At 40.1% G+C, this 17049-nt stretch overlaps 1 protein-coding gene across 1 annotated transcript in view; it reads left to right on the forward strand.

Annotated features, from left to right (window-relative positions):
- The window catches only part of ABCA13 (ATP binding cassette subfamily A member 13), a 181546-nt gene that overhangs the window by 158310 nt on the left and 6187 nt on the right, over nucleotides 1-17049 (forward strand). Inside the window, exons 52-53 of the mRNA XM_054381689.1 lie at nucleotides 344-447; nucleotides 4150-4242. Coding sequence (XP_054237664.1) covers nucleotides 344-447; nucleotides 4150-4242 — 197 coding nt within the window. The remainder of the gene's footprint in view (nucleotides 1-343; nucleotides 448-4149; nucleotides 4243-17049) is intronic.

Here is a 17049-nt window from a genome sequence, read left to right on the forward strand (position 1 = left end):
TGGAAGTCTCCCCTATTGAAAAGTTTATATGTATATCCATGTTATTAAATATATATTGATAAATATTCTATTATTATTATTATATAATATAAAAGCATTTTTTATATATGTGTTTATTTAATAGAAAGTGCCTTCTATAAATTTAGAAATTATATGTTAAAGCAAAAAAAATGGTCAGAATGTCTCTTATGTCACTTCCTGGCTTTTTTGTTGTTGTTGTTTGTTTTGTTTTGTTTTAGGAAAAAAATATTTCATAGTGAATTTTTAAAATTCTTCTGGCTGGGCTGGAGCTCTAATATGTTTTTCCCATGCTGCTGTATTGTGATTTTCATTTTTCCTGTAGGATGAGCCAAGCTCTGGGATGGATCCCTGCTCTAAACGCTACCTTTGGAAAACCATCCTGAAGGAAGTTCAGGATGGCTGTGCAGCTGTGCTGACATCCCATAGGTAAGACCCTTATCCCAGCAGCTAGCATATTTCCTTTCTCTCTCCTTACCTGCTGTCAAATGACAGCAAAAAAGTATATTCTGAAAGTATGTTTACTCTGCAGTGAAATGTGAAATATACCTTGTTATCTTATGGCAAATCCTTCCTAATTGTGAAAATTGAACTTGTATTGATCCTAAATATGCCATGGCATCCTAGAGACAGATGCCTCAGCTATTCTCTGTGTGCACTACTGGAAATGGCAGGAGTGACCTTGTTCTCTTAGAAGAGTCTGTCTACATTAAATACCTTGTCAGTTCTCTGGTATGGTCATTGGTACATTGGTTTAATGGAGGAAACATCAATACTGTTTTGTAACATCTATAATAAAATGGAATAAATGGAATGTTTCCTTAGGGAATATAGTGTAGTACATATAATCATATATAAAATGGCTTTAAATGGGGGAGAGAATATGAAAACATGCCCAGAGAGGACAGAACTCATTAACCAAAATAGTAATGTAACATTTTAGCCAAAGCATAGGTGAAGCATAGACAAAGCAAAACTTTCTTCAGTATTTTGTAGGTGTTGTTAATATTTTTCTTCAGATATTCTCAAAATGTATTTTTTGTCTCTGTCCATGTATATGTTTATGTCATTGAAGGAAAAATGCCCTCAAAGGTTTTATAGTATTCTATTTACAGAACCTGAATCTTAAATATCATGTACCTGCATTTGATCCCCAAGTACTTACCAGCTCACTCATTTAGGAACTTATGCTATGTATTGTGAATTGAGATGAGCAATTTTCACAAAACAATATGTTTTGACTTTTCTGTCCAGATTAAAAATCCTCAGCACTCATTATTAACATACTGTAAAAAAACAAACAAAATCCATCAAACTGTCACTAATTACTTATTTAGTTCTACAGATGAATGACCTGAAGCAGATGTAAGTACATTGATAGTGTATATATTGTATTTCTATTTGATAAGACACTGTGTGCCAAGGTGATGAAAGGGAGAAATTATTTTATACTATTTGCTCAAGGCCACTGGAGGTTTATTTGAGATTCTTTCAAAGACTGCTTACATAGGTAAAGGAATTTTTCTTATGAAGTGAATCTTCATGCTACCAGAAAATAAGTATAACAGTTACAGAGATGATTTCCTACATAAAAAATTAGTTTTTGAGATCTATTTGCTTAATTTTCAGAGACAATGCTTAACTTTTATTTTGAAGAAAGAGGAGTGAGATCGTATTAACTGTCCACAAAGACCTGAATTTTTGCTATTTTCCCACAGCTGGGCAATGCTATGCCTAGGTGAGAATTAGGAGTTACTGCACTCCAGAGACTCAGATATAACTTCCTGATTTGTGGGAAGATACATTAGCATCTCCCCGTCTGTTCCAAATATAGTGGTGTGGCAATTGTCATGATATACCTATCCTATTTTAAGGAAATTATTTATAGGAGGATACTTAATTGCCATGCCTGTTCACTAAAAAGCACTTTAATTTGGACTGGCACATGCTAATTGTTGTGCTTAGCCCCAGCCAGCAACTAAGCACCACACATCTGCTAACTCACTGCCCCCTTCCCAGTGGGATGGAAAGGAGAATCAAAATAACAGAAGTAACACTCATGGATTGAGATAAGAATGTTTTAATAGATAAAATAAAAGATAATATAATAACAACAATAATAAAAATATAGTAATAATTAATAATTGTAATGAAAAAATATAATAATAATAATAATAATTAAAAAAAGATAAAAGAGAGAGAAATTAAACCAAAGAGGAGACAAGTGATGTACAAAACTCATCACTCACTGATTGATGCCCAAGCAGATATCTGCCCCTCCTGTCTAACTCCCCCCTTGTTTATAGAATCATAGAATCATAGAATCAAGAAGGCTGGAAGAGACCTCAAAGATCATCGAGTCCAACCTGTCACCCTACACCTCATGCCTATCTAAACCATGGCACCAAGTGCCACGTCCAATCCCCTCGTGAACACCTGCAGGGATGGTGACTCCACCACCTCCCTGGGCAGCCCATTCCAATGGCCAACCACTCTCTCTATGAAGAACTTTCTCCTCACCTCCAGCCTAAACTTCCCCTGGTGCAGCTTGAGACTGTGTCCTCTTGTTCTGGTGCTGGTTGCCTAGGAGAAGAGACCAAACCCCTTCTGGCTACAACCTCCCTTCAGGTAGTTGTAGACAGCAATGAGGTCACCCCTGAGCCTCCTCTTCTCCAGGCTAAACAGTCCCAGCTCCCTCAGCCTCTCCTCATAGGGCTTGTGCTCAAGGCCTCTCACCAGCCTCGTTGCCCTTCTCTGGACATGCTCCAGCAATTCAACATCTTTCCTAAACTGAGGGGCCCAGAACTGGACACAGTACTCAAGGTGTGGCCTAACCAGTGCTGTGTACAGGGGTACAATGACCTCCCTGCTCCTGCTGGCCACACTATTCCTGATGCAAGCCAGGATGCCATTGGCTCTCTTGGCCACCTGGGCACACTGCTGGCTCATGTTCAGGTGGCTGTCAACCAGTACCCCCAGGTCCCTTTCCACCTGGCTGCTCTCCAGCCACAATATATATACTATATACTGAGCATGCAATTTTATGTTATGGAATATCCCTGTCCTGGTCATGTTCCCTCCCATCTTCTTATGCTCCTGCTTGCTGGCAGAGCATGAGAAACTGAGAAATGCTTAACTTAGGATAAACACTATTTGGCCACAACTAAAACATCAGTGTGTTTTCAACATTATTCTTGCACTAAATCCAAAACACAACTAAATACTAGAAGAACTAGTACTAGTTACTAGAAGAAAATTAGCTCTCTCCCAGCTGAAATCAGAACACTGAGACATACAAGACAATTCTCGTTTAGCTTATTTTGGAAGGGTTGGGGAGAATACACAACAGTTGCAGGAACATGAGACAACTTTGTCTCCTATTTGAGATGATGAATATGTCCTGATTTATATCCTATGCCTGAAGCAATGCTTTGGAAGAACTACTCACAGAATTCTGTAAAATATTTAGAATGGCAGCCCATATGTACTAAGCTTTACAAGTCAAAGTTATTATTTATCACCTAAAGTAGCTACATATAACTGGAACCTGCTTTTCTGTTCAGCTTCATTCCCATGTCCTAAATTCTCTTTGGATTGTAGTGTTTTGCATCTCCTTCTGTCTGTCAATCAGAATAAGGGTAACTACTTTTTAAAGTTATGCACTATGTAAGAGGTGCACCTTTTCAAAGGTATGCACTGAGCAAACTTCATTCTTCTCCCTGTAGCCTTTAGATCAGAATGACCACAAACATGTTACAGAGAATAACAGAGTTCATGTCTGTCACACTCAGTGGCATTTCTGAGATTGCTTATCAGATATTTGCTTGTGGTAATAAAACCTTTGTATTGTGGCCAGAATTGTCCAGTTAGCTTTGGAGTAAAAACATAAATTCTGATTTATGGTTGTCTTCTAGCTGTCGTCATAATATTTGGTATGTACTGACTAAAGTTATAATTTAGACTGTTGCCTTTAAAGTCAAAGGATTCATGTTCTCATTTTTGCAGCTGTCCAGATTCCTTCCACTTCAATTAAAGTTAGGTATAAATAATATTATCATTTTTTCCCACTATTATTAAAATAATAATAATTTATTTGAATAATAACAGGGTTTTTTTGTTTGTTTTGTTTAGTATGGAAGAATGTGAAGCCCTCTGCACACGGCTTGCTATTATGGTCAATGGAAGTTTCAAGTGTCTTGGTTCTCCCCAGCACATTAAAAACAGGTATTTTATGTCAGTGTCAAACCTCTGCAGCTGTATTCAATCTAAGAACCAACTTTAGTAGCAGATACTTTAGTAGTGCCAAGGCATAAATGCTCATGACTGCTAAGCACATCTTTCTTTTCCTGCCAACAGTGAAGTTAAAAATGAGCCAATTAAGATATCTTAGCATGCTGAATTGACATATGGCAATGCTAAAATACTTTGTAGTCTGCACCAGTAACAGAAAGACATGGATTTGTGTCTAAAATGAAGCACTTCTGCACTCAACTTGAGAATTAAATGTGTTGAGATAAAATACAATTTGGATCCTTGTAAGAGGAAGAAACACTTTTAACAGGTCAGCAGCCAGTAAGAGAATGTATTTTGAACCATCTCGGCTTCCTACCAAATTCACTGGCAGCTGCAGATATTTGTGTTTTCTGCATCCTTTTCCTGATGTGCACAAGTCTCTCTTCTGCTTGAATTCTGCTCATGAGTTAATTTAATCTCTCTTAATGAGAATGTTTGATTACACATTCAAAGCACCATACATGAAGGAGGATTAGAAGCATAAAGGAAAGTTGCTGCAACTATTGGATAGAATGACTGTGAGAGGGAAGAGGATCCTGGGTCATGAACTGGCAGGGCTCATTGAGAGGGCTTTAAACTAGATATGAAGGGGGAAGGGGACAAAACCATCCTGACTAAAGATGACCTTAGGAATGGCATAACAGCCCTGGTGGCAAAACCATTAGCTCAGCTGAAGAGCATCCACACTTCACCAGGGGCCCAGCTCAAATGCCTTTATGCAAATGCAGGCATCATGGACAATAAATAGGAGGAGCTGGAGATGCTGGCATGCCTGCAGTGCTATGATCTAATCAGGATCACAGAAACACAGTGGAATGAATCCTACAATTGGTGTGTTGGACTAGAAGGGTACAACCTCTTCAGGAAGCACAGGCATGGGAGCCATGAGGGGGTGTTGCCCTCAGTGATCAGCTAGGGTGCCTGGATCTCCTCCTGGTGGGCAATGAAGACCGAGTGCCTATGGGTCAGAATCAACCCACCACAGAGTAGGCGACATTACAGTGGGGGTCAGCTACAGACCACCTAACCAAGAAGACCAAGTGGGTGAAGGCTTTCATAGACAGACAGGAGTCACTGCTCTTTCACAAGTCCTGGTCCTCAGGGTAACTTTAATCATGCTGACATCAGTTGTAGAGACAACACTGCAAGGCATAGGTAATAAAGGAGATTCCTGGAATGCATTCATGATAACTTCCTCCTCCCAGTGACAGAAGAACCAATGAGGAGAGGTGCCATGCTAAGATCTTGTTCTCACCAATAGGGAGGGGCTGGTGGGGAATGTGAAGCTCATGGACAGTCTTGGCTGCAGTGACCATGAGATGGTGGAGTTTGAGATCTTGAGGGTGGCAAACGAGGATTTTGAGAAAGCTTGAAACCCTTGACTTTGGAAGAGTTGACTCAGGAGCTTCTTTGTAGTGTACAATAGGATGAAGCCCTGGAGGGATTTGGAGTTCAAGAAAGCTGGTTGATTTTCAAGGATCATCCCCTCTGAGCTTAAAGGCAAAGTATCCCAAAAAGAAAAAGTCAGGCAAAAATACCAGGAGGTCTATATGGATGAACAAGGAACTCCTGGTCAACATCAGAGGGGAGCCTACAAATGGTGGAAGCAAGGACAGGTAACCTGGGGCTAATATAAAGAAATTTTTCAGGGAACCTGAAACCAGTTTAGGAAAACTAAAGCCCTGACAGAATTAAATTTGTTGGGCACATTAAAGATAACAGAAAATGATTTTACAGGTATGTCAGGGAGAAAAGGGAAGCAAGAGAGAATGTAGGCCCCCTCTGGAGGGAATCAGGTGACCTGTTTACTGATGATATGGAAAAGCCTGAAGTACTCAAGGACTTCTTTGCTTCAGTCTTCACTGGTAACCATTTAAGCCACACCACTGAAGTCACACAGGGCAATGGTTGTGTCTGGGAAAGTGGAGAACCACCCACTGTAAGTGCAGATTAGGTCTGGGAACACCTAGAGAACCTGGAGGTGCACAAATCCGTGGGATCTGATGAGATATATCCACGGATCTTGAAGGAACTGGCAGCCAAGGTTATTAGGCCACTAGGCATTGTATTTGAGAAGTCATGGCAGTCTGGAGAAGTTGGGGAAACATAGGGAAACAAAGGGGAAACACAGCCCCCATTTTTAAAAAAAGGAGGAAAGAAAAGCCAGGGAACTACAGACCAGTCAGTCTCACCTCTATGTCAGGTAAGATCATGGAGCAGATCCTCCTGCTAACTTTGCTAAGGTGCATGGAAAATAACAAGCCACCATGGCTTCACAAAGGACAAATCATACATGATGAATCCTTGGCCTTCTAAGACAGAGTTACAGCTCTGGTAGTGTAGTGGTTTGAGCCACATAATATTCTCCACTGTCAGAATTATGAATTTATGACATTTTACGACTGTAGAGTATTACCATCCTGGGCAGGAGATTCTTGGTCTGTCTTTCACTTTTCCAGGTCTTGAGCATGTGGATCCATTCTTGCTTGTTTTGGGACCTCAACAGTACTTTTCCTTTCCCTTTCTTTCTGTTATATTTATATCTACACACACACACATATATATATATACACACACACATGCATATATATATGTGTGTGTGTAATCTGATACTTTTGTAATGGAGTAAAATATTCTGTGTAAATCAACAGAGAGAACTCTCCCTCTGTCTTTTTATTTTTCCTCTCTTTCTTATCTCTTGGTAAGAAGGGAGGGAGGAGGTTGGAAGGGGAAGGGGGGAAGTGAGGGAGTATTTTTTGCTCTTGCACTAAAACCATTACAGGCAGATATGGGAAGAGCATATGGCGTCATGTACCTGGACTTGTGCAAAGCATTTGACAGTGTCCTGAATGACATCCTTGATGGAGAGGTGTAGATTTCATGGATGGACCACCTGACAAATAAGGAACTGGTTAGATGAGCAGACTCAAAGGGTTGTGATCAATGGCTCAGTGTCCAGGTGGAGACTAATGACAACTGGAGGTCCTCAGGGATCTATACCGGCACCAGTGCTGTTTAACATATTTGTCAGCAACATGGACAGTGGCATCAAGCACACCCTCAGCAAGTTTGCTGATGACACTAAGCTGTGTGTAGTGGTGGACTCACTTAAGGGAAGGGATGCCTTCTGAAGGATCTTGACAGTCTTGAGAAGTGGGCCAGTGACAACTGTATGAGGATCAATAAGCGAAAGTGAAAGGTGCTGTGTCTGGGTTGGGCCAATCCGCGGCACAAATACAGGCTGGGTGCAGAGTGCGTTGAGAGTAGCTGTGAAGAAAGATACTTGGGTGTACTGATTGATGAGAAGCTCAATGTGAGCCACCAGTGCACTCATGCAGCCCTGCAGGCAAACTGGTGCCCAGGCTGCATCAAGAGGAGTGTGGCCAGCAGGTCAAGAGAGGTGATTCTTCCCCTTTACTCTGCTCTTGTGAGACTCCACCTCGAATATTGTATCCAGTTCTGGTGTCCCCATCATAAGAAGGACACAGAGCTATTGGATCAAGAGGAGGGTCTCAAAGATAATCCAAGGGCTGGAACACCTCTGCTATGAGGATAAACTGAGGCAGCTGGGGTTGTTCAGCCCAGTGAAAGAAGACTTTGGGGCACATTATAGCTGCCTTCCAATACCTGAAGGGATCCTACAGGAAGGCTGGAGAGGGACTTATCATAAGGTTGTCTAGAGGGAATGGTTTTAAGCAGAAAGAGTACATATAGACTGGATCTTAGGAAGAAGTTCTTCAATATGAGGGTGGTGAGACTGCAACAGGCTGGCCAGGAAGGTTGTGGATGCCTCCTCCCTGGGTATGTTCAAGGCCAGGTTGGATGAGGCCTCGAGCAGCTGAGTGTATTTGAGAGGCTTCCCGGCTCATGGTGGGGAGGTTGGAGTAGATGATTTCTAAGGTCTCCTCCAAGCTAAGCCATTCTATGATTCTATGATTAATATTTGCATTCATTAAGAATTTTGTGACAGTCAGCTGTGTAAAATGATACAGCTCGTTTACAAGCATCAGAGCTACAGTACTTTGTACTAGCTCAGCATTTAGCACTCCTAACTGCAGATACATTTGACAATATAAACAAGCTCTTCAGAAACACATTGAAATTGCGGTCTGCCAGGGTTACAGGCAGGAATTATCTGTGTTACCCGTGTCTCAGATAACTTCTTGTCCTTTAGGGCACTGTTGGCTTTCTGTCCTTCCCTTTTAATAGAACAGTAGGCCCTTATTTCATATGTTTCATAGATACATTAGAATGGCAGTAGTCCTGATTCACATTTAGTTTAATAATCTCTTCTTCCAAAGTTTTTTTCATCAAGACAAGCATTCAGCTAGTGGCCTTGATTTGCTTAGGCCAAAGTAAGGAGTCTTACACCATAGAGACTTGGACAAACTGGAGAACTGGGCAAAAAAGGAACCTAATGAGGTTTAACAAGGATAAATTCAGAGTCCTGCATCTGGGAAGGAGTAATAAACTGCACCAGTACAGGTTAGGAAGTGGTCAACCAGAGACCAGCCCTGTGGAGAAGGACCTGGGAGTCCTGGTGGACAGCAAGTTATCCATGGGACAGCAATGTGCTCTGCTCTTGTGGTGAAAAAGGCCAATAGTATCCTGGGATGCATTAAGAGGAGTGTTTCCAGCAGATTGAGGGAGGTTCTCCTCCCCTTCTACTCTGCCCTAGTAAGGCCCACCTGGAATACTGCATCCAGTTCTGGGCTCCCTAGTTCAAGAGGGACAAGGATCTACTGGAGAGAGTCCAACTGAGGACTACAAGGATGATTAAGGGATTGGAACACTGCCTTACGAGGAAAGGCTGAGAGCCCTGGGGCTTTTCAGTCTGGAGAGGAGAAGACTGAGAGGGGACTTAATAAATGTATATAAATATATGAGGGCTGGGTGTTAAAAAGGAAGGGACAACCTCTTCTCACTTGTTCCTTGTAATAGGACAAGGGGCAATGGATACAAACTGCAGCACAGGAAGTTCAACCTCCACACGAGGAAGAACTTTACTGTAAGGGTACTGGAACAGGCTCCCCAGAGGGGTTGTGGAGTCTCCTTCTCTGGAGACTTTCAAGACCCTTCTAGATGCGTTCCTGTGTGACCTGTGCTGGATCCTGCTCTTGCAGGGGGATTGGACTTGAAGATCTCCAGTGATCCCTTCTAGCCCCTAACATCTTATGATCGTGTGACAGGTCCATACAAAACTGGGATTTAATTGTTAACTGCCAGACTAAATTTGTATGTGTGTATATATAGACATATATGTGTGTGTGTGTGATGTGTCAAGAAAAAACGGGTAGAGGGAGTAGAGAGAAAGATCCAGACCACCACCCAGGATTCCAGTGATTTCTCACCTGGTCCATTTGTTAGGTCGTTGGTGGTGGCTGCACACCTGCCAGTGTGATAAATTTCTTTTTATTCCCTGCCAAGAGAAGCATTGTTCATTTCTTTGTCATGTAACCCTTAATTTACATGGGAAGAGCTGAAGGGAGGTGCCTACCTACCAATGTACATGTGTGAGGGAGGAAGAGCAGCTTTAACCCTTTCCACCAGTTGAGTCGAGGGGCACAGAGACCCTGTATATTATTATCCATTGCACAGTATGCAGCAAACTTTCTTATCTCAATGGAACATATGCAGATTTGGCAAGGGAGTGAGATCAATCATCCTCCAATACATTTCAAACCTTCCTGAGCTAGCATACTTTGTTCCTTCATTTAACTGCAAGGCACATATTTGTCTTAACTGTAAAGCCACTGCCTCGCAGTTTTGAGATACTAACCCATTTGGATGAGAGTCTGACAGACCTTACAAACTGGATGGTGAAAAAAACTGAGGTCTGCATCTATGTTCTGGATTGTTCCATGTGATCATACCCTTCCCTTCATGTTTGTGTACCTTTCTGAGAGCAGTTGCCTCAGTTTCTGGAAGCATGAGAAGTCAATCACTCAGCAGTTTCTACTTCTTTTGTATTTAGCTCTTCGTCTTTTTCATCCTGTTTTCTTACTCTCAAATTTCATAGCATAGAGTGACCTGTTTTCCCACTAGCTGGAGTACTTTAGCATGAGAGCAGGCACCCATCTGTGGTAAGAGAGACGTATATATGTAGGGGACAATGCAGACCCTGGACAAATGAAACTGTTTTTTGAATGTTTGTGTGTCCTATAATAATGAAAAATAGTGTTACTTAGGCATTTCATTTGAGTGCATAAAGTTAGCTGGGATAAATGTGAATTTTCTCTTTTTATCTTTTAGATTCTCTGGAGTGTGTGTCTGTCTTCTCCTCTTGCAAAATCAGATATTCCACAAAGGCTAGATGCAGATTTATCTTTGCAGTGACTTTTTGCCATTGTTTTGCCACTCCTGATGTTTTTGTTAGCAGCATCTTTCATCCACCTTCTTAGGAAGGAAGACATAATAAACAATTCATAAGTACTCACCATATTCATATAAATAAGAAAGTATTTCTCAGTCTGCCACACTGTCTCTGTACATAATACCTCTTTCAGATCACAGCAAATAAATGCGGAAGAATAAACTATCTGACACTCTGGAAATATCTTCAAATTAATCCTGAAGATATTATGACATTCACATATTAGCCATTCAAGAATCAAGTCTGCATGTGTGCCCTTTTTAAATTCTTCAAAGCAAGATCATGATAGGAATGTTTGGCAGTCATATTTGTAGCAATTAGTTGTTTAAATTAATTGTAACTTTAAGAAAAACCACATACCTTCTTGATGGTAAGAGTATTTCATACTACTTGTGTTCCTTGTATTGTCATGACAGTTCCTTAATATATTTCAGTGATATTCAGTGCAGGATAATATGTGCACTGGATATCAATATTACTGAGGCTTTCCATAGAAATTGTGTGGTGGAAGTTGCACTAAGATTTTTCATTTAAGGCAGGAATAAAATCCCTTTCACTCTTAGTTTTTCTAAAATTTTAGAATCTTTCACAGGAGAAGAAGAGTCACTAGCTTATACAGTAATCTAATTTGCTAATCTAATTTTGCAGCCAAAGCTTGTTTGCCTTTTTTTTTTTTTTTAAGTTAAGCATAGAGTACAGATATTTCCATACTTTCATTGGAAAACTTTTGATAAGCGCAGGGGAGGAACCAAAGAGTGTCTTTGTACTCCTATTATTTTGTTACTTTAGCTACCAAAGTTCCTTCCCTTGCTTGCCAATAGAGTGCTCCATCATAAAGCTCAGGCTATCATATATCTAACAAATAAAGTAATTGTTATGAAATTAGGAAACCCAGTAGGTCTGTGTAGTTCATGTCTCGAACTTACTTGACAATAATTTCTGGATGTGCTGCCATGTACCTTATGGAGGACTTCTCTATCTACATGAGATGGGAAAGAAGAGAAGAAGAATTCTTTTACTTACTACTCCGATGAAAACCAATTAAATAATTTAACTTTAAATTATTTAGGAGTTTTCATTTTCTTACTTTCCACTCTTCCTGTGCAAAACATTGTTGCTTCTAAAGTGGTAGATTGTAAGAATTCCTAGATCTACTATAAGGAAACACCTACTGGCAGAAGACCACTTTCATTAACAGGCACTCTCTGCTAGTAGTCACTAATCTATTTTTCAGTGCTTTCCTGCAATACACTCTGTCTAGAGTATTTGTCCCTGGCACCACCATCACCTTGCATGTTGTACTGTGAAACAATGTAAGTGAAGGAAACCATGAGCAGAACTGATTTTTCTACATCTGATTTAATCTGAGTGACTTATAATATAAAAACTGGGGTTTGATGTTGCCTTTGTGTGCTATTGTTATGAATATGACTTATGATTTATTAATAAGGCAAACATCATATTAATAAAATATTAATTGTTATTTATTAATATTAAAAACTGCCAACAAACATATTAATAGGTACGGATTACAGCTGTAGTATATTTACCATGGATATGTACAATATATAGGCAATATAAACAATTTAAACAGTACTAAGCAAACTAGGAAAATCACACCGGGAAAGACAATCTGCTGCTTGTCCACTAGGGGCAGATTCAACAGGAACCTTGCCAAAATGGCAACAGTTAAGGCAGAACCTTTTTCAAAGAGGCTTTATAGAGATAACCAGTTACAAATATTATTCTCTCAGGGGCTGCAATATAGTCTGGGTTACACAGACCAGTGGCAGCTCCACCCATGCGGAGGGGTGCTGCTGCTGTACGTTAGTTGGTAGCAACTTCTGGGACGCTCTCAGGCGCTGGTTTCCTGTATGGTTGTGTCACTGTCCCAATGGCCGGGCTGGCTGTGGCATGACAACAGGTGGCTCTCGAAGCTTCCCAGGATTTGCTCTCCTGGGGTTTCAGGCTCTGGGCATAGTCTGTTTCTTGGCGCTTTGCTGCAAGGTCTGGATTTGAACATTGGGCGCTTGAGCTGGAAGCAACTTGTTGCTGCAAGGGGACAGTTCTTGGGGTCTTGGCTCACCCAGGATTTGTCCCTTCTGCCCGGCAAGACACTTCTGTCTGCTCCTGGGCTTTTGCGACATGAAGAGGCTGACTACGATTTCAGTGCAGCTTCATGTGAAGGGGCTGGCGTCTTTCCAGGTAAACCGAGGCACAGCAAAGATGGAGTTGCAAGGCTCGTGGCTTCTTTTCCCAGATCCTCGGTAAGACAAGGCACCTTGTTTACCCTTGGTCTTTGCTTTTATCATTTGCTAAGGATCAATTTGGCCAATTGGCAACAAATAGAATGGGATTTCGCCTGGCCGTGACCATGTAAGGTAAAGACATAAACCTAGTCTAAGTGAAGCATGGGCAGTGCAGGTGCCTGTTTACCACAAAGAGAGGACACATCCCTTGTTTACCAGACTTTCTGACACCTGTATTCTTTTGTCTTTTTCCTGCATTCCCTGGACCCTTGCAGGAGTGAGGGGGAGAGGGAGATCACACCTGGACATGCCAGGACTTGTTCTAGGTTTGTGCTGGGCCCATTTGGCCCTACCAATACATGTGTGGATAAACTATACTAGTAATATATGTATTTATATTCAAAAGCAAGAATGGTACAGAAATAAATTAATGGAGATTGTAGTTACAGATTATTGTGGGGTTTCTGTTAGATTTTACAACTCATTTTTTTAATTGATATTCTCTAGTCTGTCTTCAGATTGTATTTATAAATCAAATTGAACAAATATTTTAAAATCAAGTACAAGTGATCTGATCTAGGTTTGAAGATTGGAAGAAGGAAAGAAATCTAAACACTCTATGAACACTTAAACCAAAGAAAACTTTCATACAACATTTATTTATGATAGAATGATTTCTGTGTTGTAAGAGATAATGAATGAATTCTGTGTTGTAATATCAAAATTAAGTTGGATATTACACTAGCATGTCTCAAGATTTTCTGCCCCTCTTTTAAATGTAAATACATCCACTAAAATCCTCTTGGTGATTCTGTCCATCTTGATGGAAATCCTCAGAATAGTTTTATTTTCTTTTCTTTTAGTACCATTCCAACATGTAAAGTCTAGAATATGATCACCTTTTTAACAGATACTTGATGAAGGTTTAATGAATCTTCCTTCCAGCCCCATTAAATTTCTTTGCTGCGATGGGAAGTTTCAAGGATTCAACTTTCTGTCTGTAATGGTTTATTGCAAGGGCTAAACTCACCCCACTCTCCCTCCTGTTTCCTCTGTCCTTACTAGGAGATAAGAGAGGGAGGGGAAAAAAAAAAGCTGTGGGAGAGTTTTCCGCTGATTTACACAGAATATTTTACTCCTATGCTACAAGGATATCAGATTACATCAGTATATATAGAGAACACAAATAAAAGTGAAAGGCATGCCCATCTGAATCCTGTATTGGGCAAAACCACAGCCACCTGCTCAAGGACCAGAAAGGTGAGAGAGCCTGAGACTCCTTTTCCAGGGCCATAACAGCCATGAAAGCTGTAGTCATAAATTCACGATTCTGGTAGTGGGGAATATTACATGGTTCAAACCACTACACTCTCTCACTACATTTTCAGCCCTTGGCAGATGGGAAAGACCACAATCTTGGACTGAATACAGCTTTGTCAGGTGGCAGTACAAAATTCTGCTATGAAGGGTATGGGTGAGCTCCAGGAAGATGCTAATGTGGAACATAAAAGCTTCCTAGGGATGTATAAAGTGATGCTGCTTCTAATGTGCGAGATTTGATTAATTTTTCTGGCTCTTGTGTAAAACTCTAACAAAATGCTCATCCAAAAATATCTTGCTACAGATGTGTTTGGGTTTCTGCTCCCAACTGTTAAGCCCTGACTGTATGTATCTATGTTTAAACAGATTCAAAGCACCCTCATATGTTTCTCAGTAGAACAGTAAATGTTGGACCTCCTTAGTAAGCTCAATTTTTTGCAGGTGGAAAATAAGGAATAATGCCAAAAAAGTAGTTAGCTGGTGTGCTGGTTTAAGACAGCCTGTTCTAACAAGCGAGCCCAGCCCCCTCTACCTGCCCCCACCTCCCCCCCCAAACAAAAAAAAAGAAAAAAAGAAAAAGAAAAAAGGGAGGGAAGGGAAGGGAGGGAAAAAGCCCTGTGGTTGAGATGAGTTTAATGCAAGCAATACAATGGACAATTACCTTAGCCTATTTTGCAGACAAAGCACAGCAAAAGCAGAAGCAGCAGCATAAGCCAGTGATAAAAAATGACCCCCCAAGCCTGCAGCCAGCCTAGCAGAAAAGACCAGCTCCCCACCCAAAACCAGGAACCAGAAGCAGCAACAGAAAGTCTCTCATGTTACAATCCAAACTATGAGCCCCATGATAATCTGGTCCAGACAGCACTTTCATTTTAAAGCTGGCATGATGTCAGGAATGCATTGAATACTCATCCTCAGATTCAACTGGCCAAGCCCATGACAGCTGGAAAGATGTAACTGAAGAGCAATTTCCAAAAACTTAGCATCTTAGTTCTAGATGTAGTTTGAGATAGATGCATTAGCAGTTGCGCCCTTTAAAATGTAATTTGAGACAACTCCTGCCAATTGACTTAATTATTCTAAATTGTGAATGGGTTACATTTAAATACTCTCTCCAGTATTCTTCATTGTACTTAATGTTTTTTTTTTTAAATTCACAGAAACCTTTCCATGTTAGATACAGCTGGCCAGCCCTCTGGGAACAACTTTTTGAATATTATTGCTCAGTTCTAGGGCCATCTGTACAGACTTCTCATAGCGAAAAAACGCATACCAATTTTTCAAGCGCTGGACACATATCAAGTCTTGGCTCAAATTTGATCATCAAGCCATCTGACTAAATTACTCAATGATTGATCCATTTGTTATAGCAAAGTTAGAATGGAAATGTGTTGGCAAGGTACTGATAACATACCTTTTTAAAAAAGGTTAATTGAAAATATTTTGTTACTTTTCTCAAACTCACACATGTAGATTTCTTAAATGAAAAAGAGAATTAAATTTAAATATCTATTCAATTTTTCAGACTTTAGTGTTATCATACTAACAAATACACTATCAGGAAACTCTGCCCTGGTGAGGCCACTTCTGGAATATTTTGTCCAGTTCTGGGCCCCACGGTTCAAGAAGGACAGGGAACTGCTTGGATGAGTCCAGTGCAGAGCTACAAAGATGCTGAAGTGGAACATCTCCCTTATGTGGAAAGGCTGAGGGAGCTGGGTCTCTTTAGCTTGGAGAAGAGGAGACTGAGTGGTGACCTCATTGTTTTTTATAAATATGTGAAGAGTGAGTGTCAGGAGGACAGAGCCAAGCTCTTCTTGATGATGTCCAATGATAGGACAAGGGACAATGGGTGCAAGCTGGAGCATAGGAGGTTCCATGTAAACATAAGGAAAAATTAGCAATAACTTTTTTCCTTCCTAGATATTGCTTGCTACTTAATGGAGAAAAAAATTAAATTTTTTGTGTGATTTAAAATTATCTTAAATTCTGATGATTTTTTTTAATTATTCTATTTAAAATTTTCTTTCTTTTACCAGTGTTTTTTAAAGTAATTTTTCTTCAATGTTGCTTTGTAAATTGTATTTTTGTAAGAAGAATGACCTGAATCTGTATCCCATGCTTCAGCAATCACAGTGGAATAGCTAAGTTAGCTTGTCTAGATCAGGCATATCTACTTATGGAAAGTAGAACCATTTCTGTCTTCAAATGAATGTAAAACAAAGCAAAGGGGAGAACAGTAAAAAATTATCTTCCCTCTATGATAGCTGGCATATATATATATATAAAAAATAAGATGCTGTTCCTTGCTGACATTAAGTGCCAATGATTTCCTTTTTATATATTTTTATTTTGTTATCCAACAATGACATTTTTAAGTAGTTTTTTGATCAATCAGACTAGTGCATACGTAAAGTATGCACATTATATTTCCACCAGTAAACCCTCCAGGAGATGGAATTTTTTGATGTATATATATATAGCAGAACGTTCTCCAGGAAATATAATCTTTGATTAATAGAAAAAAAAAAGGCATGTGTATTATTAGATACTTTTCTTATTCATCAAGGTTTAAGAAACTGGGCCATGCTGATTTTAGTTTAGTTTCAGTCTCATTGTGGCATTTTAGCAGGTAAAGCACTCAGAAAGTAATAAACCCAGAACTGCTAATTTTTTCACTGTGAGGGTGACAAAAGTCAGGAATGGGCTACCCATAGAGGTTGTAGAGTCTCCTTCTCTGGAGACATTCAAAACCCTCCTGGCCTGGATGTGTTTCTGTGTGACCTAGTCAGGGTG

Source organism: Indicator indicator, chromosome 6 (assembly GCF_027791375.1).
Source record: "Indicator indicator isolate 239-I01 chromosome 6, UM_Iind_1.1, whole genome shotgun sequence".
Lineage (NCBI taxonomy): Eukaryota > Metazoa > Chordata > Aves > Piciformes > Indicatoridae > Indicator > Indicator indicator.